Below are 24,973 nucleotides of genomic sequence, written 5' to 3'. Positions count from 1 at the left end.
AAGATGATGTCTTTAAAGCCCCCAAGAGGAAGGTAGAAGAAGGCCTCGAGAAGTCTCTAGTGTCTTGTAGGGAAATACCCTTTTTATTGGGCCTCCTGAGAATAGTTGATCTCTTGTCAGCTTTATATCATTGTCGCATTTTCCCCTTTGCGTGTCTCACTTGACTTTCTTTACTTTCACTTCTTTCAACTTGTCTTTTCTTTCTCTTCCTTTTGCCTTTAATGATGGTCATACAGTGAGCTAAGCCTAATTTATTTTGTATCTAACACTATAGCATAGAGGGTGTTTGGTCAAAATTTTATTTTCTTTATTTAATTAAATTTGCGGGCCACTTTATGGAAAAATATATTATGTGTAAAAAGAAGAGAATTTTAAAGGAATAGAACAATTAAAAAAAAAAAAAACCTTGAAGGTTCGTTGGGGGCTTGAAAACCCTTCTCCTGCCAAATATTTCATTAGGTAGCTCTGCCCTAGGGTATCCAAACACTGTGAGATGGCAAAGTGGGGATGACGAGCCCCTCTGCCTTGTGTTGGTTCAAGTAGGGAGAACTTGACCATCCGCAGGCGAAAAAAGTGTTAGTTGGTGATCTATCCATCGAGACTGGATCACGTTTCAATTAAATAACGTCAAATAATTCATTATTATTAAAAGGTGTATAAAGAAATTTGGGTATAATATGATTCATCAATTGCCTATTGCACTATAACAAATAGTGGATTTATATTTCTTAGAGATTCCTTCAGAACCCAAGATCTAAAATGAGAGATAGAGAGATCTAAAATGAGAGATAGAGATACGATGTGAATCTTATAACATTTATTGAATATTTAATACCATTCAAGAAATTCACTTAGAGAACTATAAATGTTGTAAAATTCATTTATGGTTTGAATTGAGAAATACTCTCAACCCATCTTATCTCATCATTACAATTTTCATAAATCTTCTCATAAAATACAATAAACAATTCAACTTTTTCAAATCACAAAACAATAATAATATTAAAAAATAATATTCTAATAATATTTTATTCAACTTTTAACTTTCATTTCAACTCAACTCATCTCATCTCATTTCAACTTAACTCAACTCACTATCCAAACCTAACAGTGTAACTATTCGAACTTTGGGAGATCTAAATCTCCAAATAGTTTAGTATCTTTTCAGGGTTCTATTTCTATTTTACTATAAAACTAAAATGAATAACTTCTTCCATTTCCAGTGATGGCTATTCAGAGACTATAGAAACACTAATGAAGATTTGAAAGGTGAAAACTGCAATTATTTGACCCAACTGCAATTGCCTTGTTTCAGACCTGTCCAGAGAAACCTTCGGTTCCATCGCCTATTTCTTTTTATAAATAAATAAATACTCAAAAATGTGCCATAGTTTCTATCTTAACCATGAAAACCGTAGAACCAGGAATTCAATCCATAAAGACAAGCTGCCACCGTGATCTTCAAACCACCACCAAACTGCGCATTCTAATCAATCTGCAAAACGTTCCAGCTTGAGGAGTCTTGAGCATCCAACTCTTCGGATCTACAATTGCATGTTTAAACAGATTTCAAACAACTAATGAACTTAGACCCACAAAATGAATTCATAATAGTAAAAACCCCACTTCACTGATATGTACGCACCATGAAGACGACATAACCCCCGAGTTTTACAAAGAATAACTTGGTCAATCATAATGTTAAAGTTCCCATTGCTAAAGAGATCAAGCTAATAAGATCATGTTGAACCAATATGCAACTAATATGGACTCCATTCTTTCCTTATTTTATCAACACGGTACATTTATCAACATGGCATTTTTGCTGCAGCATATAATTTATAAATCAGTTGGTCATAAATTTGCATAAAGCCAAACTCTAATGGTGGGAAGCACATCGTTGGCAGCAATCGGCGGCCTTGTTAAGAAATCCCAAAGCAGCTGCCCAGGAACCACGGCATATTAGTCCCAACAATACGAAACTGCAAACCTTCAGCTCTGACATCATGTCAAAAAGAGGCTGAACTTGTTCTTCGGAGCTGGTATTTTGTTTCAGGTGATGATTCACGAGGCAACATGTTATCAAATTCCTATAGGACCAATAGGAAAAAAAATCTATATTGGATTAAACATTAAAAAGAGGTAGAATGACAAGTTTGAAAAAAAAAAAATTGTATAGAAACATCTACCAAGGACAGCTTATATGTAATAATATATATCTAAGGGTCGCTTCTGTCATATCATGGTAAGTAACTAGTGTATCTCAGGAAGCCATTGGAATAATAGAATGAAAACATTAAATCTTAAGTCCGAGAGCATTTGGCAACTAAATATCATATGGGTAAGTACAGGAAATTGTATAGCAGAATATCTATTCAATATGTTTGGGGGGATTGCATCAAATAACTAAATACTACCCACTACAGAATTTTTATAGTGCGACATGCCAAGATTGTATCATGGAAAAATGAGTTTCTACCATCTCCAAAAACAGTAGTAATTTTAAGTCTTCTTCCTACGTGAAGATTGGAAAGGGGATGGAGGTCATAACAATTTTATGAAAACAAAAAAGCTGGTGGCATGATCCAATCTGTTACTCTGGTTTAACATCACCCAAATTGTAAAAATGCATGACTAACTAAAAATTCCAAATTGCGACAGTGATTGGTCCAGCCAATCATCATTTTTTTTTTTATATTTATCCATAAAGGGTATTAGCAAATCATCAATTATTAATTACTAGTCCATGTAAGCAGAATTTATTTCTAAATGATGAGACAAAAAGAAACATATTGCTTGGCAGTAATAATGGTCAGGCTCTGAATAAGGTTTTGGAGCCATACGAAAGGGAAAACCATGTGCAATGAACGATGGAAGCACAAGGTTGACCCCCCAAAATTTAAAAGGACTAGAAGGACTAGTATTACAATACAATCTCCCTAATTACCATCTCTTGAAGGGGAGAATGGTATGAGCTACTTTATAGGAAAGACCTCCCACCATTCTCAGGCCATTTCACAAGGACCATCCAACAATCATCATCAAGGCCTAGTTCCGGGTGAGGCCAGGGTTAGGTTCTAGTTGGACCCGACTAAAGGGAGCACTTGCAAATCTACTGCATTCTTGGCACCGTCCAAACACCTGTTAGGTGCCCCAGAGGGTAGGCTGCTACTAAGCTTATGCACAAGTAGGGAGTAACAATCTCCAGTCACTCTCTTCAATCCTATTTTACAGAGGGGAAAACGAGGCCTACTTTCCTAATCAAAGCAAGTCCCCCACAAGTATATCATCCTCCAAACCAAATCAGGTATGTCCTAGACTTCATGTATCATTTAATTCATGTTTAGTCCTTTGCCTTTTACTCCTTTGCGAGGTTGCTAGAGCCTTGAGGAATGGATTATTTAGATGAGTTGGGTTGGCTTGGGCTATGCCCAGATGGTTTCAATAATTCCTTGCAAACCTGGAGAGGATTATATGGCAGCACACAAATTGCAGCAGTGTGGAAGATGATCCCTCTCTTGTCTAGTATGATGCATTTGGAGGGAAAGAAATAATGGAAACTTTTAAAGACCAAGAGCAGACGATGGAATGATTTAAAACTTAATTTTTCAATACTTTGTTTATATGGACAGCCACAGTAGACTTTAACGAGCTGATCTTTCATGATTTCCTTGCAAGTTGTATCTCTCTCTCTCTCTCTCTCTCTCTCTCTCTCTCTTTCCTTAATTTTAAGGGTTTCTCCAGTACTCATCTTGCGTACTTGGGCAATTCCTTTCAAGCTTTTCAATAAAACTCTTGATTACTTATGGAAAAATAATAATTTTATTCATGCTGAGGATGAAGTTAGTTGCTGCATGCGTTACTAACTTACTATTGTGTATTTGGTCCCTGATTTAAGACTATACTCTTGATTAGTGTGGTTCTTCCCCCTTTTGACAAGTACAACCTTTTCCTTCCTGCCAATCTTATCTCCATCTTCTCCACTACCCCATCCCAAATAGCCTTAACCTTGGAAGAGGCCCCAAGAGGAAGACCTAGATATTTCATAGGCAATGAAGCTACCTTAGGACCGAAAATACTTGCTAAACTTCTAATGTTCCTGAGTTTGCCCATCGGCACCATCTCGGACTTCCCTAAGTTCACCTTTAGGCCAGAGACAGCTACAAAACAAATCAAAAAAGTCTTCATCGCCAAAAATGACTCGGATCTGTATCACAAAAAAGTAGTGTGTCATCTACAAAAAGATGAGAAACATTAATAAAACCATTGTTAGTACTCCAAAGAGAAATCCCGCATCAACCACAACCTCCAACATCCTAACTAAACGCATCAATAATAATCACATAAATAGGGGCACCAAGTCCCCCCTTGTCTCAAACCACATGAGCAATTAAAAGAAACCAAAGGGTACCGTTTACCAAGACAGAGAGCTGAAAAGTGGCAAACACAATGCTTAATCCAATACACCGCCTCTCTCCAAAACCACACCTCTCAAGCAAGTAAAAGAGAAAAGCCTAGTTCACATGGTCATAAGCCTTTTCCATACCTAGCTCACATAGAATGGCCGGCACTCCACTTCTCAATCCACTCTCCAAACATTCATTTGCTATAAGCACTGAGTCAAGAATTTGTCTCCCTTAACAAAGACTTTTGAGATTTTTGAAATTATCTTCTCCATATCCGTGCTTATATGATTAGCTAGTACCTTGGATATTATCTTATACACCCCATTCACAAGACTAATGGGACGAAAGTCCTTCACAACCAAAGTCCCGCCCTCTTTGGAAATAGTGCAATGAATGTCGTATCAAGGCGTTTCTCGAACTTCCTAAAAGAAAAGAATTCATGGAAAACACTCATAACATCCTCCTTCACGATGTTCCAACACTCCTAAAAAGATTCCATGGAGAAGTCATCTGGACCAGGGACTTTTATCTTTGGCCATCCTTCTCACCACACAATGCACCTCACCCTTGTCAAACAGTCTTTCTAATTGATTAGCACTCAGAATATCAATAGTCTCAAAAGCCAAAATATCAAGTTTTGGCCTCCACGTAGGGGTGTAACCGGTTCGGTCCCGAACCAATATACACCAGTTTTGAGTTTTGAAGAACCGATACCGCAACTATTACACCTCTAAACCAGTACTTCCGATTTTACTGGTTCGGGTCCAGTTTTTCGGTTTTAATCATCTACCACTAAAAAAAAATCTGCCATAAATCAGAAGTTCATTAAAGTTTTTACAATATGAAATTATGCACATATTGATACCCATTGACAAAAATTACACACAAAAAGAAGGAAGGAAGGATCAACCTAAACTAACTTTTTTTTATAAGTGTTCAATAGACACCAGATAAATTGATATAAGGAATCTCAAGTACAGGAATTGTAACCACAAGCCAAAAGGGCAAAGTACCCTGTTTCTCGTTACACAGCACAAGAGAAAAAGCTTTTGGGTTCCTTATATCAATACACACAAAATAAAGATTAATAGAGAATACACAGAATTTGCAATAGAGAATACATAGAATACAAAAATACACAGAATAATGAATATCATAAAAAAAAAGATTTAAAATTAAAGAAATGAAATCCATAAAGCAGTAGAGAAATCAAAGGACTATATTCATGACTTCTGCAAAGATTACAAATTTACAAGTAAATTGAGATGTAACACATGCTAAATTTGTAACCCTAAATCAAGTAAATTGAGATGTAATCCATCCTAAATCTGCAAATTCAATAAATATTAAAAACCCTAAATGAAATGAAGCAAATTGCAATGAATTGTCGCAATGAAAGTGTTCACATACCGATTACCGAGAGGCAAGAGGGTGTTGACAACGAGTGGTTGTTGACGGCGTGAGAGAGGGGTGGTGTGAGAGAGTTCTGACTGAAAGTGAGAGTGAATGGGAGAGACTGAGAATAGTGAGAATTGAGAAGTGAGGGGGTCACGAGAGGGTAGGGTAACTGTAACCCCCTAAAAACGACGCCGTTTCATGGGTCCATATATATAAACGACGCCGTTGGGACTATATATGGTATCTATATATATTATATAGTATATATAAAATATATATAGCATATATATACTATATATAGTATATATTACATATATATATATATATATACTAATACTATATATTATACTATTTTTTTTTGTAAGTACTATACAATAGATAATATATAGTTATTTATATAGTTATAGTGATTTATATAGTTATTTATATATATATATATAATACTAATACTAATACTATAATATATTTATCTCCATTTATATGGTGGATTACTAATAGTGATATACTAATACTAATAGCTACTTAACTACACATACGTTAGTGTCTAACTTATTTATAATTTATGTATGTTAGTGATAAAATGCTAGTGATAATATATTAGTGTCAATTTATTTATATATTTGATTATATATGTTAGTGATAATAATTAATATGCTCGTGGTTACATATATGCTAGTAATATATTATATGATAGTTATATACACTTTTTATATAAGTGTATATGATCAAATGATTCAAATGTATAGAAATGTATTTATGAAAAAGAATATATATTATAATTTCTTATCCCATAAAATGTATTTATCCTTTATATATATATATAGTTTATATTTATATTAATAATATATATGATCAAACACATGTTCATGTTTAAGATTAAAATTTTATGTTATATTAATTTTATGTTATTTGATTATTATGAGTAATAAGATTTTAAAATTTAGTCTTATATTAATTAGCAATTTAGCATATAATATAAAATTATTTTATATATAAGTATATGTATTATATATAAAAATCATATATAATAAAAAAATCATATAAAAACTAAATAAATATATATATATATACAAACCGGTCCGGTCTGGTGCAAAAAAAAGGGAAACCGGAATTGGACCAATTCTGGCCGATTTTTCAAAAGATGAAACCGGTACCAGACCGAACCGGTTTGGAACCAAACTGAATCAACCGGCTTGGGCCGGTGCAACGGTTTACCGGTTTTTATTTTCACCCCTACCTCCACATATACCATTTCGTATGGAGTCTCTCATAAATTATAATGGTGAACAACATGGTCCTTGATCTCAGAATGGTCATTGAGAACATGACCTTGAGAATGGAGCATCTCAATGGCATTATTGTTCCTACGATGAAAATTGGCCACCTAGTGAAAAAACTTTGTACATCTATATCCTTTCAACCAAAGAGACCGAGATTTTTGCCTCCACGAGATCTCCCCCATCAAAATCAGCTTTTCAAGTTTGGTAGCCATGAAACTCCTCCTTGACTCCTCCAACAAAATCAGCTTTTCAAGTTTGGTAGCCATGAAACTTTTCCTCCTTGACTCCTCCAACAAAGCCCTTATTATGGGTGTAAGACTATCGGTCCAAACTGGAAAAACCAACCGAACCGAATGGTTTGGTCTGGACTGGACCGGACCGATAGTCTTATTGGTTGGTCTCGAGGTGTGGTTTTTATTGACCAGACTAAACCGAGACCGACCAAATGTATATATATATTTTTAAATATTATATATATATAATATATTATTTTATGTAGTATTTGTATAAATTAATTTTGTAATTTTCATCCAATGGATTACCATTAACTAAATATACAATGAAGTTATTTAATATTCATTGACCATATATAAAATGTTAAAAAGATCACTTAATTTTAATTTTATTAATTTAATTAGTTTTTTGTATTAATTTTTGTCAAAAAAAGAAAAAAGAGGAAAAAAATGTTCATGGACCAAATCAGACTGAATGGACCAACCGGACCAGTAGCTAACGGTCTGGTCCGACAAAAATGATGGATTGCCTTACCCTCCAAACTTTGCATTTCTTTGAAAAGGGACTTCCTTTGACTAGCAACATACCCAAAAACATCCACATTCCACTTCTTCAAATCATTCTTTGAGGCTTTAAGCTTGCATGCCAATATAAAAAACTCAGAGTACCAAAAACTGATAAGAGGACCACCATTGTCTCACCATATCCACAAAACCATCAACTTTTAACTACATTTTCAAACTTGAAGTACTTGTGCCCCCATGAATACCCCCCACAATTCAACATAATGGGAAAATGATCAGACCATACCCAAGGCAATCTCTTCTAACAATACTCTGCAAATGGGCCTCCCAAGGAGATACAGGAAATTTGTCCAACTTTGACCATGCCCGGTTGTTAGCCCGTGTGAAAGCACCCCCAACCATGTGATTTGCCACCAAGCCTTATCATCCTCCCACTCAATTGTCTAGTCCACCGTCACTACTCTCCACAGACTCTTCCGACAGGTTTGGTGCAAGGATTAGAGCTTGTAATATAATTGCTATTCCATTTGTTTGGAAACTCTATTATTTCTAAGGATAGCTATACATAATATCTATATTGAGTATAGAATCATGGTGAATGGGATTTCACACTACCTAGGAAGGAGAACTTTTTGCAATTTATCATGATTCCAAGAGATTCAAATTGTAATATTGATCAATCTTTCTAAATACAAACCTAGATGTGGCTTAGCTTTCCTTGGATTGTTACACCACTCCATTCAAATAACTTTCTCGACGGAAATGGCACACTGATCAATATTCACATAAAAGCATTCTCATCACTAACCATTAAGTTGGCTCTCACTCCTACTACCATCAACGACGTAGAATTTCTTCCAACCTCTTCAATGTATTGGATTACACACCCCCCTTCTCTTGTACACACCACCCCCATTTCCTCTTGCAAAGCTTTTTCCTAGTTTTTGACTCGAGCATAAGGCATTTTCAACTATCAAACTCTCTCCATTTTGAAACCCCAAGGGTGCCATAGTGGCCTTGGGGTAAACAGTATAAGCCGAACATCCTACGTTAGAAACTTCACATTCACACTCTTGGGGCTATCAGACTAAGGGAATGTTCTCTTGAATTATGCAAGATGCACTTGTGGAAAACTCCTTGTTGAGGGCATGTACACCTCCCTGGGATTAATCAGGACTTCATCCTGGATGCTAGTGCCAATAAAAAAGTCTCTCCATTTTGTTCAAGGTTGTTGATCCTAAATGAAGTTGATGCGTACCTCAAACTCTCTCTTTGATTCCACTTTCATGCTTTAATCCCTACTTTAGTTCTAAAAAATAGTTCTTAATCTAAAAAGAATTGTGAAATTCAGCTAAATTTGTCATATTTTTTTCATATTACTTTGTTTCCATTATATCAATCATCCTAATTTCAAATACCCACGTCACAAATTTTTTATGAAGTCGTTTACCACTGACTAGTCAACATTGATATAATTTTTAAGATGGTTTTCTAAGTTATGCCTCCATATGCAATCAAGGGAGTAAAGTTGAAGTTCCAGTCCTTATTTTCACTTGATCCTATTTTATGAACAATCATATGGACAGAGAAATATTGAGCTATCACAATTAAATATTACAGAATGTCAAGTGTCAAAGATGTTGTATCCAACAGTGAAATATATAATCCGGGTTTTCCAGTATTACAACCAAACTAGTGAATAAAAATACCTATTCCAATCAATTCCCTTACATTTTTACTAATAACTATTACCTTTCCCAATGGTTTATTCATTGTACACGCCATGCATGCCCTTACTTGACAACAGTTAATACCCCACTATCGGATCGAAGCATGGCATCATTTGCCCTGCTCTGCCATTAGATCAATCAAAGGCATGCCCAAGTCACTATTTGGGATATTGTTTTTTGATAAGTAACTCTTTGGGATATCACTCTACCATTCCAACTACAAGTGTTATTCGCAACTTGTAAGGAGAGTGAGGAGGTGTTCAATACGGTCTTATGAGTTAAAAGTTTGGTGGATTTGTTGGGTGAGGGGACATGGACGAGTCCAAGGATGAAGGAGTACGCAGTGGCAATGATGTTGAATCTAGTAAGGCTTGGAGGAGAAAGGAAAGGGAGGGAGGTGAGGGAAATGGTGCTCCTAGTGTTGGAGAAAGCGCTAGGCGCACTTGAATGCAAATGCAATCTAGAGTCTAGGCGCAAAGTGCAGAGTGAAAAGTGGCACAAAGTGCAGAATGCAAAGCGGCACAAAGTGCAGAGTGCAAAGTGGCGCAAGTCTACTTGAAATAAGCACACATTTTAAAAAATGATGTAACAAAAAAATCCTTCAACTAAAAAAAAAGGCTTAATAAGATGATAATACATTTAGCATACTAACCCATTTAATTTTAATATTATGAAGAATGATAATCAAGTAATCAACAAACTACATATAATAAAATGTTAAAGGGCATGGTAGTAATAAGTGTAACTTGTGAGGGTATAACCGTCAATTGTATGCAGTATATATATTGTTGTAAACCAATGAATGAAAAAAGGGATTCTCTCCATGAATATCTACATAGTATCAGAGCAATGAGTAGTCGGCTGGTGGTAAGTGGTGTACAGTGGTTCAGCAAGGAGCAACCGAAATCAAGCTCACTGTTGCCTGAGCTCACATGTGTTTTTCGGTGTCCTATCTGATTTTTGTCGCCGGATTTGAGCTCACAAGTGTTTTCTGCTACCAGATCTGAGTTTATCATCATCCGCTGTGCATCCTAGTGACTTCTCTCTTCATTGTCGTTGGCCGAAAGGAGTTTCAAGTGATCTCTCGTGAGTTTCCGACGTCGTCTCCGATACTGGGCACCAGGGTTGAACTCGTTGTCATCTTCTATGCATCCCGGCGAGTTTCCGATTGTCATCAACCGCTGGAAGGGCTCTCCGTCGCCAACAACGTCAAAGCTTTGGAGTGTTTGGTTGTAGGTATAACCCAAACTACTTATTCTCATTTAGGATAACCTAAACCGTGTTTAAGGACAGCAACTGGCTGATATGGTTCAGGCCCGATACTGACTGATTTGGACTTGATACCGTCCAATACAGGCCGATACAAAACTGCTACCGGGAGATACAGGCCCGATACAGGCCAGTTCCGAGCTTATACGTGACTGTTTCGGCCGATATAGATTGATTTCGACCGATACAGAGCCGAAATTTAGTTTTTCAAGTTGATTTTTCAGTTGAATTGTGACTTTTTCTTGTGTCCATGGCAACTAAATTTGATCCACAATCACCTGAAGTCACTCGACGTGGGGGAAGTATGCCAAAGGTAATTGCACTCGAGGTTGACAATCTCGTAAGTGCACCCATTGTAGCCGCACTAACCACTTGGTGGACTATTGTTGGATCTACATGGTAGACCATCCAGGTCCGCTAATCAGGCCATTTGCCAAGATGTTATATCACAGTCACCGAGCTACAACCCAACTCCAGATATGATTAACATATCAAAGGATGAGTATGATCAACTTTTGGGTCGCACAGGCTTCATCTTCCACAGTTACTCTTGCCCACTCAGGTACAGCGTCCACATGTATTGTCTCATCCACCCAAGATCCATGGATCATTGATGCAGGAACTAATGAACATCTGACCAGATGTCCTCTATCTTATCTAAGTTAGATATTGTGACATCTCCAAAAAGTGTTACTCTTGCTAATGACTCCCTTGCTAAAGTTATAGGCATTGGATCCACTAAGCTCACTGACTCTATATCCATGTCATTTGTTCTATATGCTCTCAGTTTTCCCTTTAGTTTGATGTTTATTAGTAAGATTACTCAAAGTCTTCAATGTTCAGTGACCTTTTATCCCTCTTCATATATCTTTTAGGATCTCAATACGGGGAACAAGATTGGTACGGGGCATGAAGCTGGTGGTCTGTATTATCTTGATGTTAACCAACCACCAACTCGAGCCCTTACATCCTCCACATCATCTTCTAATGAATGGCATTGTCGCCTTGGTCATCCCCTCTCTTTCGTCTCTCTTTCCTTGTGAAGCTTGTCAACTTAGTAAACATCATCGTGTCTTTTGTACCTCGAGTTGATAAACGAGCATCAAGTCCTTTTGAATTGGTCCACTCTAATATATGGGGACCAATCAATATTGAATCAAACAAATTTTAGTATTTGGTCACATTTGTTGATGACTTCTCTCATGTGACATGGGTGTTTTTGATGAACGCAAGATCTGAACTTTTTTCCATATTCAAAGTGTTTTGGAAAGAAATTAAAACCCAGTTTAACAAAAAAGTTCAAGTATTGCGTTCTGATAATGCTAGCGAATATCAATCTAGTGTCTTTGCTACTTGCTTAAGTAATAAAGGAATTGTTGTTCATCAACTTCATGTTCCTATACACCCCAATAGAATGGGGTGGCTGAATGCAAAAATCATCATTTTTTAGATATAACCCGACCTCTTTTATTGCACATGCATGTTCCAAAACGTTTTTGGAGTGGTGGTGTTCTTACTGCTTGTCACCTTAATAACCGTATGCCTTCATCAGTTCTTGATAGTTCCTCTCCCTTCTTCATTTTGTTCCCTTCATCTCCGCCATTTTCTCTCCCTCCAAAAATCTTTGGGCATGTTTGTTATGTTCATAACCTTGACCTAGGCTTTGATAAGCTTGATCCACATTCTACCAAGTGTTTTTTTGTTGGTTATTCCCGGATTCAAAAAGGATATCGCTGCTATAGTCCTATTCATAGACGCTATTTCACAAGTGTTGATGTTACCTTCTTTGAGTCCATACCCTATTTCTTGGACACATTTTCGAGTGTTGAGTGTGATTCTATACCATTACCTACTCTTACACTTTCTCCTTCATACTCACTCAATCTTACGCAACCCTCCTTAGTGACTTTCCCAGTTCCTTTACAGGTTTACTCACGTCGCTTGCAGCCGCCGGCTCCCATGCCTCCACCAACCGTGTCTCCATCTTCAAATTCTGAGTTATCTAGTACTTCAGACTTTCCACCTATTGCTATCCGCAAAGGTACTCTCGGCAAAGGTACTCGTTCTTGTGTTACTCAACATATGATTAACCAATTTGTCTCATATCATGCCTTATCTCCTTCATTCTCATGTTTTAGTTCTCAACTTTCAAAACTTTCTACTCCTAAGACAGTTCAGGATGCTTTATCTGCTGATCTGGGATGGAGGACAGCTATGAAAAATGAAATGGATGATTTTCACTATAATGGGACATGGGATCTTGTTCACTACCACCTGGTAAACAACCTGTTAGCTGTAAATGGGTATTTACAATCAAATTTCATCCTGATGGTTCTGTGGAACATCTGAAAGCCCACTTGGTTGTTAGGGGTTTCACAAACATATGGCAATGATTACGAGGAGACTTTCTTCCCAGTTGCCAAAATCTCCTCTGTTCGAGTGTTGATCTCTCTTGCTGCTAATTTAGACTGGCCCTTATTTCAGCTGGATGTTAAAAATGCATTTCTGCATAGCGACTTGCGTGAAGAAATTTATATGGAGCAACCACCTGGGTTTTTTGCTCAGGGGGAGTATCAGGGTACTGTATGCAAGTTAAAAAATGCATTATATGGTTTGAAACAATCTCCTTGAGCATGGTTTGGGAGGTTTCCTGATGTTGTACTGGCATTTGGTCTTCATAGATGCCAAACAGACCATTTGGTATTTCACCTACATAGTGATACAGGTCACATTTTGTTGGTTGTATATGTGGGTGACATTGTAATTACTGGGAGTGACTCTGCTCGAATTGATAGTCAGAAACAATTTTTACATGATCAGTTTCAGACAAAATACTTGGGTAAACTTAGATATTTTCTTGAAATTGAAATTAGTAGATCTAAAAAGGGTATAAACATATCTCAGAGGAAATATGCACTTGATCTTATGGAAGAAACTAGTGTTGGGGTGTATGTGGAGACTGGTTTTGGAGCTGAAAAAGTGTTTGCTGAAAGTTGGCTCGACAGTTGGCTCGAGCCAAGTTCGCTCGACAGACCGCTGGAGCAAAGGCAAGTCAGAGAAGTTCGCTTGAGTCGCGCTCGACACTCTGCTCGAGCGAGACGCAAACCCTAGTGTTCGCTTGACCATTGCCCGACACTCCGCTCGAGCCAATGTTCATTTGGCTGTTCGCTCGAGTCGAGCTCGACACTCCGCTCGAGCGAAGTACGCAGATTTTGCCAGATTAGGTTTTCAGCGCCACTCACTATATATTCATCATATTAGACTTGTGTTGGACGGTCTTAAGCATATTTTGAGAGAGCACAATTGTCTAGTAAGTGCATATTGTGTGAGAAAGCAAAAAGCCCTAGAGAGTGTGAGTTGAGATTGAGTGATTGTAATCTCCTCTGGTTAATAAGATTTCTGCAGCTCCTGTGGACGTAGACAATTTTCCGAACCACGTATATTGTGTGTCGTGTTCTTGATTGTGTTGCTTTACTTTATTTGCCATCTTTGGTGTGTGTGCTTTGTATAGTATTTCACAACAACTAGCATGTTGGGTGCACGACCTATTGACACTCCTATATATGGACCCAAATCGTAAATTCTTTAAAGAGGAAGGAGAGTTGTTTGGAGATCCAGGCAAGTATCAAAGACTTGTTGGGAAATTGAATTATCTCACTATCACCAGACCAGACATCTCTTATGCAGTTAGTGTACTGAGTCAATTTTTACAAATGTCCAGGGTCTCACATTGGGATGTTGTAATTCATATTCTTCGTTATCTTAAGCGAGCTCTTGGCCTTGAATTGTTGTATCGATCAAATGGAAATCTTAGGGTTGAAGCCTTTTCAGATGTTAACTAGGCAGGATGGCCTTCAGATAGAAAATTTACTACTGGATATTGTACCTTTGTGGGAGGTAACTTGGTTATATAGAAGAGTAAGCAACAAGCAGTAGTAGCTCAGTCTAGTACAAAAGCTTAATACAGGGCAATGGCTCACACTACTAGTGAGCTGACATAGTTGCAACACTTCTTCAAGAAATTGGGTTTCTGGCTCCTGTCCCTCTTTAATTATTTTGTGATAATTAAGCTGCAGTGCATATTGCCTCTAATCCTGTGTTTCATGAGAGGACTAAACACATAGAAATTGATTGTACTTCATTCGAGATAAGATAGTAAGTGGTGACATTTCTACACCTTTTTGAAGTCTGCAGATCAACTCGTAGATATGTTTACTAAGTCATTGTATTGTAGTCGGTTAAAACTTATTTGTTTCAAGCTGGGTTTATATGATATACATGCCACAGCTTGAGGGGAAGTGTTAAAGGACATGGTTGTAATAAGTGTAACTTGTGAGGGTATAACCGTCAATTGTATGTAGTATATATATTGTTGTAAATCAATTAATGAAAAAAAGGGATTTCCTTAATGAATGTCTACATAAAACATAGCAATTTATATAATTGACATGCTTTATGCAATACCCATATTGGCATATGAGGGAATATGGTGTATGGGATCCCACATTGCTTGGGAGGGAGAAATTCTTGCTCTTTATAATGATTTTAATGGGTTGCAATTGTATCATTGACTAGTCCATTTAAAGTAGGCCCAAATGTGGCTTGGACCTCCATTGGGACGCCATAAATGGTATCAAAGCCTATCACAACTAAACATATGAGACTTGAGCTATGCCATCTATAATGGAATAGCTCGACGAGGACGTCGAGAACTTAAGTGGGAAGTTTGTTGTACCCCATACTGACTGATGAGCGTAGGTAGTGTATGAGATCCTAAATTGCTTGGAAGGGAGAAGTCCGTGCTCTTTATAATGATTTCAATAGGGCTCCAATTGTAGTATTGACTAGTCCTTTTGGAGTAGGGACTAGATGTAGTTTAGGCCTTTCCTTAAGGCGTTAGAAAAGATATCAAATTCTATCACAACCATAAGTGTGGGACTTAAGCCATATCACCTACGATGGAATGGCCTCACAAGGTTGTCAAGAATTCAATGGGAGAAAATTGTGATACCCCATATTGACTGATGAGTGTAGGTAGTATATTGGATCTTACATTGCTTGGAAATGATTAGTTCTTGCTCTTTAAAATGATTAATAGGGTTCTAATTGTACCATTGACTAGTCATTTTGGAGTAGGGCTCCAATTGTACCAAATGAGTGGCATGTCATCCATAGCCTTGGCCTTGGGAGGAGGAAGAAGCTAGCTTGAGATGCTTGGCTTGGTGGTGGTTTTCACTGGGCCAAAGATGGGCCTAATCGAGTGAGCTTCAATTTGGGGTACAGAAAGGGTTTCATTTAGGGTTTCGGTTGGATCAAGTCCAAATCAAAATTTTCTTGGCTCAAAGTAATTAGCACGATGTAAGAAAGTGGTTAGGAGTGTATGAGTGTATAATTGAGTGGTTAATAATATGAGTAAGTGATTTATCAAGTGATTAAGTGAATCGACCACTTTAGGGTTTGGAAACCAAGTCTAGGGTTTCAGCCAACACATAGGATTTAGGGTTTTTGTTGGTTTTCAATGGTTTAGGGTTGCACTAGGGTCGAAACCCTTTTTTGGTTGACCAAATAGTGTTTTGGTTGGTCAGAATAATGTTTGGCAAAAGAGGCATGATCACATGGCTTTAGTTACCCTCCATTCCACCACACTTCATTCTCCATGTGACAAGTGTCCTATTACTATTCAAATGAATAGTTAGGATCGTGCCATGTGTCCAACCAAAAAGTAATCCTACTGATTCTAAGTGGAATTGTACATTCTACATGGTGATTTGACAATTGCTCGAACTGGTTGCCATGTGGCACTATCCTAGGTATTACTATTCACCTGAAAAATAAATAAATAAAAAAGCACTCTCGACTACTATTCATCCAAAAAGCAGGAAACATATTATTGCACTGTAAAATCCTAAATATTCATCTGAGACTAATGGTGCAATTCGTTTCGCCAGCTTGTGCTCCTAAGTGCCTTAAATAAATAAAAAGGCAACCCCATCACCATAGTGGGTCAGGATTTAACTATGCTGACAGACTAAAACCAAATCAGTCGCTCTATTCATGAAATCTTTTCGGGATTTCATGACGTTGTCTAAGGTTTAAAGAAACTCATCCATTTCTTTTGGGTCGTTATAATTTGTGTCAAAATAATCCCACAAATTAAAGGCCAAAACCAAACCTGGTGAAAAGAACTTTCCTAACTTCCAAATTGATCTACTAAGGCTACGTTTGGTTGCAAGACTCAGCTGAGCTCAGTCTAATTTTAAGTTGAGTCTAACATTCAAACACCCAACTCTCAAATTACTAAACTTATCTCAACTCAAAACCTCATTACAAGTGAGATCCACAACCTTTTTCAACTTAACACATCTCTATAAGTGGGATCCATAACCTTTTTCAACTTCCCATAAAAAGTACAAAACTCATCTTAACATACAAACACACTTTAAACTCAGTTTAGATGAGCTCCACATAACTCCTTCCACTATTCAATTCACTATTATTCATAAAGAACTGAGTTCAGCTCAACATCCAAACGCAGCCTAAATAGTGAGATATATCCCCAATATTGCTCCTACTTCATTTTAATCCTCCAAAGCAATGAAACATGGGGCTAACAAAGCATTTATATTATATCAAATAATTATTTCGTCTACCTAGCCAACCAGTTCCATTGAGAACAATATAACACACTGACCACGATCAACATAGAAAATTCCAGATATATTATATTCAGTGCCACAATGAACAGCTTTTGCCAATAACTACTGGCGAGTGGCATTTCGCACAATGCAATAGTGACATAAACTCATCAACAACAATAACAATCAAACTCATTATAATCTATCTATAATGATCTTCGAACTGTTACCCACTATCATATTTTCAAACTTTGTAGGAGTCCTATTTTAAACTTACTTTCCCCAACTCCATTTTCTTACTGTTAATTATGATCAACACTGTCAAATATCAGTAGATGATGGAAAGCTATATTTGGCATAAAAATTATGATAGTTTCTTATTCTTTACAATTGGCCGCTCCTATTCATCTAAAGAGTGAGTAGAATCAACCAATTACATCTTTGTAAAGAACTTCCTTCTTTTCTTTGTTCCATATCTGAAAAGTCTCTTGTCTCAATGAACTGACATGATGCATATGCTGCTCAATAGGTCTTGAACTCACGAAGCATCTTCCACCTGGTTCTTTTTTTTAATAGGTAAAATAAAAACCAACTGGGTCTTGTAGGGAGAAGAGGGATTATTTAATGCAGAATCATATACATAATCTTGTGTGGCAACAACTGACTATCTTTATCAAGACGAAATTCATCACATAAGAAGTCACTCTAGTCTTTTCTTTTTATAAGTAAAGAAGTCACTCTAGTTATGACATGATAAACTTATCTCTACGATGGAATGCTTCTGCCTTATCAACTTTAGACAGCACTAGAAATTAATATTCTATATTTTTAGTAGCAATATACTATATAACAGTAACAACTAAAAAGACACCACAAAAAGTTTAAAAGTATTTATAGAAGAAACATAGCAAAAAATAGATAAAATAAATAAAGCATCTTTTTGATAAGTAAATAAAACATGAGACACTGATTCTTACCTTCTCTTTCTTGAGCTTTATATTCTCCTCTTCTAGATGTGAGACTTTGCTCACTAGCTCGTTATGGTAAGCCTGTGCGGTCCCAAATGGTTCATCAATGAACAAGGGTAGCATAAACCAACATAAGTAATTTCGAAAAGGAAACAAGCACATAAGCCTACCTGTTTTCTAGCTCGTGAGCGTGCAGCCGATTCCCTGTTCTTGATTTTTCTCTTAAGCCTCCTGTCCAAAGCCTTCTCGAATGTATCTGAGGCAGTCCTTTTCCATCCAGGCGTTGTTGTATCGGATAACGTGCATGTTGAAGGGGATGATGACAAACCCATCTTTTGTGGAAAACTTTGAGGGGTCACTGCCTCAACAATATCCAACCCCATGGTAGGACCTACAAAAGCTTGGGCAAAAAGCCCTGCTTGTACAAGGAAGTCCTCCAAAGTCGTTTCCCCAAGTTTCATATTGCTATCCTGACCCTTTGGGCCTTCACCATACCTCTTGTTCCGCCCTTGTTGAATCTCTGTCCACACTTGATCAACCGTCTTCCCACTCAATGCCTGAGCCAATGTTGCACTAGTAGCCTCACGTTGGAAGGAAGATGCTGAAGAGGAGTTGTCATTGTCCATTCCCATGGATTGATTTGCTTCAGCGGCCCACACTTTCTGCAGAAGCTCATCAAGGTTCATGCTACCCACTGGTTTCCCCATGTCCCCCAATTGGTTTTTTACTTCATTAAGGGTGAGGTTATACCATGAGCTCTGCCTTGCCAGTGGGGATGGTTGTAAATGAGGCTGTTGACCATTGCCTTGAGACCCCATTGTTTGAATCCCCATTAAACAAACTTCGAACAAGAGAAGCCTACTACTGCAACAGACATTAATATTTCTCAAAATTAGTAATGAGCATAAACTAGAAACCCTAGGGCAGTATTTGGGTGGCATTTTATTTCTCCCAAGTTTGTTTTACAGCTTAAAGAGCAAAAAGAAAATCTAGAAAAGGTACTTTGAAGATGAACAACAATTTACGTCCAAATTGCGCAAACACACATATACCAATCAAACGGATTCTAACAACCCCCTCATGCTTCATCTGGTGAATTGGTTAGCAAGCAAATTCACCAAATGTATTAGTCCAGCGTTTTTGAGCTAATTACAAACGGGAAAAAAAGATAGCAACAAATTTTCCCACCATTTTGCAATACAAATACAAGTAGAACCAAAATTCCTCAGGAAGATAAAAGAAATGAAAGAGGTGGACAAAAAAGATCTACCAGGAGGATTGGGGTTAAGTCCGCAAACCAGTCGTGAAAGGATTTTCCACCTTTTACATGAGGAATCCCCGCCTGGTATCTGTATTCCTCTATAACCTCTATGACTCTATGTACGTACGCGTACGTACGTATGTGTGCAACGCAACACAGCACAACTGAGGAAGAGGAAGAGGGGAAGGAAGAAGGGGAAGAGAATGGAGGATTAAAAAAAAAAAAAAAAAAAGCAGAAGAAACGCCACGAAAATTGTTGGCTTTTCTTCGATCGGTTTCTGTGAATACCGTTTACGGTGGTTGCCTCGTTGCGGCCGGAGGCGCTCGCTGCTCCATTTTATATGGCATGTGCCTAATTTCCTAGCTGGGCCTGGGCCATGCTTTGACAATTAGTAGATACGAGCCTATCACCCGCGCATCGTATTTATATTGAATTTTATAATTTTAAATAATTTTTTATATATAATCACTTTTACAATTATTAAAAAAATATATATCAAATATATATAAAATAAAATATATATCTATAAAAGAGTTCATTTTATCAATAAATATTTCATAATCAATTTATAATATTAAAAATGTAATATATATATATATTAAATAATGTAAAATAGATTATAGTAGTATGATACAGAGAAAGTTGGAAGGAAATCTAAATAAAAGAAATTCTACACAACTAGAAACTTAAAAGATCAAATTTCTGAAAATCAAACTCTGAATAAAATCAGAAGAACCCAAAATCGATCTGAAAGGAAAATTATTAAAAATAAGAAGGAAATAGAGGAAACATTTACCTAATCATGGCCAAAATTGGTGTCCATGTGGAAAATGTATTGTGTTAAGCACCTTGTACTCTGATTGAATGAGAACGACATCGTCTCTCTTAGACACTTAGACACTCTGATTGAATGGCAAGCACCTTCCACACACTTCGATTCACTTCCACACACTTAGGTACTCTTCCACAGCAGAGGTTTCCGTGCTAGTACGAAGATGGGTTCTACGCATCGAGATTCATTGACGAAATGGACAGCCGCGATCTACCTGCCAATACTGATCTTGGGTGTTGTTTCCTTGCCGAAGGGAATCTAGCCCACCACGTGGCGATTAGGGCTGGCGAGTACGAATTCAAGCGGGTGAATCTCCTCGAGCTCATTGTCATACAACCATTTTTTGGAGGGAAAGAGTGGGTGGGATAAAAGATGGAATTTTCCCAGGGTCTAGTTTTGTCATTAGAGTTGATGAACTGGTTTCAATTCTCTTTGTGAATTCTGAAGCCTTTTGATCGTTGAGTTTATATATAGATTTTTGTATACAAACGCGCATTGCAAACAACGCCCTTCGGGAGACTTTGAAGTCGGGCTAACATTTTTTCCTAGAAAGACTAAGCATTCGTAGAAAACAAAGACGGTTTTCTTCAAGACCGATTACAAAATAGAGCCTTGCATATCTCGGTGAACGCCTCCACAATGATCTTATGATGATGGTACGATTTCAGAGACAGGAAACATTGCAAGAGTTACTCCAAATCTTTGGTCGCAAACATCTGCTTCTCAACGATCATTTCCACCAATGATGTCCTGAAATCGTTGTATGGATCGCTAGACCTCTTCACCACAGATCGTGGGGGACTTTCAAGTCAGAGATGAAATGGTAGAGAAATGGTCGGTCAAGTCACTAGAGAAATGGATGGAGAATGAGACTTTGTTGGTGGCGTCGATGCATGTGCTTTGCGTGTTGTCTTGCGATGAATATGCGTAGGTTTCCGAGAGATTTTAAGCATTATATAAAGGGAGAAGAGTTCGAAAGTGCAAAAAATTTAAAAGCCGTTTCGGACGGAAGCCATCATGATGATTGGTGAAATGGTTTAAAACCGAAAAGTGCATGTTCTAAAACCGAAGGGCACGAAATGAATGACACGTTGGAAAACCCGAACTTGGCTTTTTTATATAGTAATAGATACGTGTTGTGATCAGAAGCACTATATTAAACACTGCACATGCTTGATATGAATTTAGTATTTTATATAAGAGTTATTCGATGTGTGGTGTAGGGTTGAAATTTTTTTTTGATATAATCAGACATGCCATAGGATGCAATGCGATGGGTATTAATAAAAGGGAAATGATATTTGTAATTCTAAAGTATGCAGCTTTTGTGCATTTATTTTTATAAAAGTGGATAAAATTGAGACCTACATAATTTTTTTTTTTTAATGATGAATCTTACTTTTTTTTTTTAAAGAGCGTGTGAGACTTACACATCCAAGAACTGTATGCAGCATTACTCTTAATACAATACGGATAAATCTCATAATGGAGTGGATTACGTTGGTATCTTATTCAATTATGATTAATGGTGAGCTCAACTAGTACTTAAACCTATCTGGAATTTTATTTAGGAAATCTTGATCTCTTTATTTATTTATGAGTAACGACATACGTACAATCTTTTTTTACAATTTTTTATATAATTATGTTTTAAATTAAAGATATTTCTGTAAAACGATGTTACTTTATAAGTTATTTTACAAAAATGTCCCCTATTTAAAACAAGATTGTGTGAAGGGTTGTGAAAATGGTTGTATATGTATTATTTTCCTTTGTTTATACCATACTCGGAAGTGTTAAGTTGTCTATTGTCAAATTGCTAAATATATGATTGGATTTACACATATATTATTTGTTGATTGGAAAATGATACTCAACCGCCCAACTTATATCGTTGGATTTGACCGCTCGGTTATTTTTTTACTTAATGGTTAAGAAAGTGACTATTAATGAAGTTGTGTATTTTTTTCTTAATAGTTAAAGATGTAAAAAATATATTTTAAAAAAATTCCAAATACACTAGGCAAGCTGGGTGGCCTAGCATTATCCTTTGCTGATTTCATCAAGACATACTCTCTTGAGTGGAGTCAATTGCAAGATATATGATGGATGCTTTCTCAAGTAATTAGGTAGTTGAGAAAGGGCATTCAAAGTTGGGGGAGTGCCTTCTCTTCTCTAGTGAGAAAGAGTAAGGTTCCAGTGCCTTTGAGCTTTCAAAGGTTTAAGTCTCACGGTTTGTGAGCTTTGGTTTTGTGTTAGTTACTTTCTCTCTCGGTGCTAAATGAAAATGGAGGCTGAGGAACTAGCCAACCGTTGGGAGAGACTACATCTGGCAACAGAAGAAAATTCTTTTTTCCATGTCAAATAGGAGAGTTTCAAAGAGGAAGACAGGCATGGCAAACGCTACATCATCGAGAGGATCCTGTCTGAGAAGATCGTTAATGGTGAAGCATTCCACACCACCATGTCTCAAGTATGGAGATTGGAATGATGGATTTGTTTTAAGGAACTAGGGAATCAATGCTTTCTTATTGAATTCCAGAATATGGCAGATAAAGAGAAGGTACTAAGTGGGCGCCCTTGGTTCTTTGATAGAAGCCTTCTCACCCTACTCGAAGTGGATGAGACAGTTTCCATCAATGCATTACAATTTGGGTTTGAACCCTTTTGGGTCCAGCTCCACAACTTACCACTAGCTACCATGACAGAAGAGGTGGGGGGACAGTTCACAGAGTCCATTGGCCATGTGATAAGGGTGGAAGCTGAGGCAAATGGATGTGCATGGGGGAGATACCTTAGGGTGAGGGCCACGATTGATATCCATAAACCTCTGCTGAGAGGAAAATGGCTGATGCTTGAAAACAAACATCACTGGACCTCTTTCAAATATGAAAGACTGCAAAATTTCTGCTTTCAATATGGGGTGCTTTACCACAAAGGCAAGAATTGCACTCGGCAAAGTGATGGAAGCCTCATTCTCACTCAAGTGTTTGTGGCGTGTTGGGTGATTGAATCTAGAGTTACTTTAAGGCAACATAATTGATTGGTTGGTGAAAATTAAGACTAACTCAAGCTAGCACTCAATTTCTGAAAGTTGGAAGAGAAAATTTTCATTCATTCAAAATAGCATAATCAATTACAATGCAAAAACCGAAATAAATAGTGCTAGGGTTCGACTAGCCTTTCCCCACTTATTCCTTCTAACAACTTCTTTTGAAATTTGAAATCACAATCAAGTCAAACTTCTAAATTTAAGGAAACAACACAACAACTCCGAAAATAAAGGAAACAACCCAGCAACTCCTAAAATAAAGGAAATAAACTAGGAAATATTTTAAACAAATGATAATAGATAAATCCCTAAATTAAAGGACATATGATCGGTGCCCACATCCCTAAAATTAAGAGATTTGTCATCTTGTCATCCAATCCCTAAAATCAAGGAATCGGCCAACACTTGAGACTCCTCTAGTTGCATGAAACCCAACTCAACCCTCCTAGCCTCGGCATGCCTAGCCCGCCTAGTGGCGTTGCGGATGGCTCGTCTTGCATCTCCATCAATCCTCCCCCTTCAAGACGGACCTTGTCCTCAAGGTCTAAATCTGGAAATTGTTTCTTGAGAACCCGAACACTCTCCCATGTAGCATCCTCGGTTGAAAATCCCTTCCATTGAACCAAGGCTTCGGTTCTTACTTGGCCACCCTTCCTCCTTAGCCATGAGACATAAATATGATGAATGTGAACCCCAACCGGTAGGTCTAGCTTGTACGCAAGCTATCCACACTTATGCAATACTTGATATAGGCCAAAATACTTAGCCCTCAACTTGCTTAATGTTGCTTTGGATAATGCTTTGTGCTCTCTTGGTAGGTACTTGAGAAATACCCACTCACATGGTTCAAAAGACTCCATTTTCCTCCCTTTGTCAAAGTGTTTCTTCATTTGGTCTTGAGCACTTGCTAAATTCTTCTTGAATTCCTTCAAGACTTCATCCCTCTCTCTAAGCTCCATATCCACCAAATCATTTGGTGAACTCCACTTCATAGGCTACAAGCACCGATGGTGGTCTCCCATAAAGTGCCTCAAGTGGTGTCATCTTGATAGACCGGTAGTATGATGTGTTGTATCAAAATTCAGCTCATGCCAAATGCTCTTCTCACTTATTCGGGTATTGGTGCACAAAGCACCTAAGATATTGCTCAAGAGTCTGATTGGTACCTCAGTTTGGCCATCGGTTTGGGGGTAATATGTTGAACTCCGGGCCAACTCCGTCCCATGCATTTTGAAGTACTCCCTCCAAAAGTTGCTCATTAAGACACAGTCTCTATCAGTCACTATGCTTCTTGGCATCCCATGAAGCTTCATCACTTGATCCACATAAAGTTTAGCAATAGTCTTGGCCATGTATGGATGTACCATTGCAATAAAGTGTGCA

General features: G+C 37.5%; 1 protein-coding gene across 4 annotated transcripts; it reads right to left on the bottom strand.

Annotated features, from left to right (window-relative positions):
* Positions 1–1,195: 1,195 nt before the first annotated feature.
* LOC121241315 (ABSCISIC ACID-INSENSITIVE 5-like protein 2) lies at positions 1,196–20,099 on the bottom strand. 4 transcript variants are annotated; one of them, XM_041139040.1, is made up of 4 exons: positions 19,715–20,099; positions 18,615–19,308; positions 18,454–18,525; positions 1,196–2,090 (listed from the first exon to the last, which is right to left on the bottom strand). In XM_041139040.1, exons 2-4 carry the CDS (start codon positions 19,275–19,277, stop codon positions 2,010–2,012), a joined length of 816 nt encoding a protein of 271 aa, XP_040994974.1. In that variant the 5' UTR covers positions 19,278–19,308; positions 19,715–20,099; the 3' UTR covers positions 1,196–2,009. The 4 variants fall into 4 exon arrangements, with proteins under 4 accessions (XP_040994974.1, XP_040994975.1, XP_040994972.1 ...); XM_041139041.1 differs by having other exon boundaries at positions 1,196–1,544; positions 19,715–20,065; XM_041139038.1 differs by having other exon boundaries at positions 18,615–19,305; positions 19,715–20,063.
* Positions 20,100–24,973: the final 4,874 nt, after the last annotated feature.

Source organism: Juglans microcarpa x Juglans regia, chromosome 7S (genome assembly GCF_004785595.1).
Source record: "Juglans microcarpa x Juglans regia isolate MS1-56 chromosome 7S, Jm3101_v1.0, whole genome shotgun sequence".
In the NCBI taxonomy this organism is placed as follows: Eukaryota; Viridiplantae; Streptophyta; class Magnoliopsida; order Fagales; family Juglandaceae; genus Juglans; species Juglans microcarpa x Juglans regia.
The sequence above is the reverse complement of the archived record's forward strand: the minus strand, read 5'-3'. Positions and strand labels throughout refer to the sequence as shown.

What these genes read in the sequence shown, in the direction of transcription:
- LOC121241315 (XM_041139040.1), bottom strand. Translation starts at nt 19,277, where the DNA reads ATGGGGATTCAAACAATGGGGTCTCAAGGCAATGGTCAACAGCCTCAT. An exon ending in GCTCACGAGCTAGAAAACAG is followed by an intron (nt 18,526 to 18,614) that starts GTAGGCTTATGT and finishes GGGACCGCACAG; the next exon opens with GCTTACCATAACGAGCTAGT. An exon ending in TAAAGCTCAAGAAAGAGAAG is followed by an intron (nt 2,091 to 18,453) that starts GTAAGAATCAGT and finishes TTGGTCCTATAG; the next exon opens with GAATTTGATAACATGTTGCC.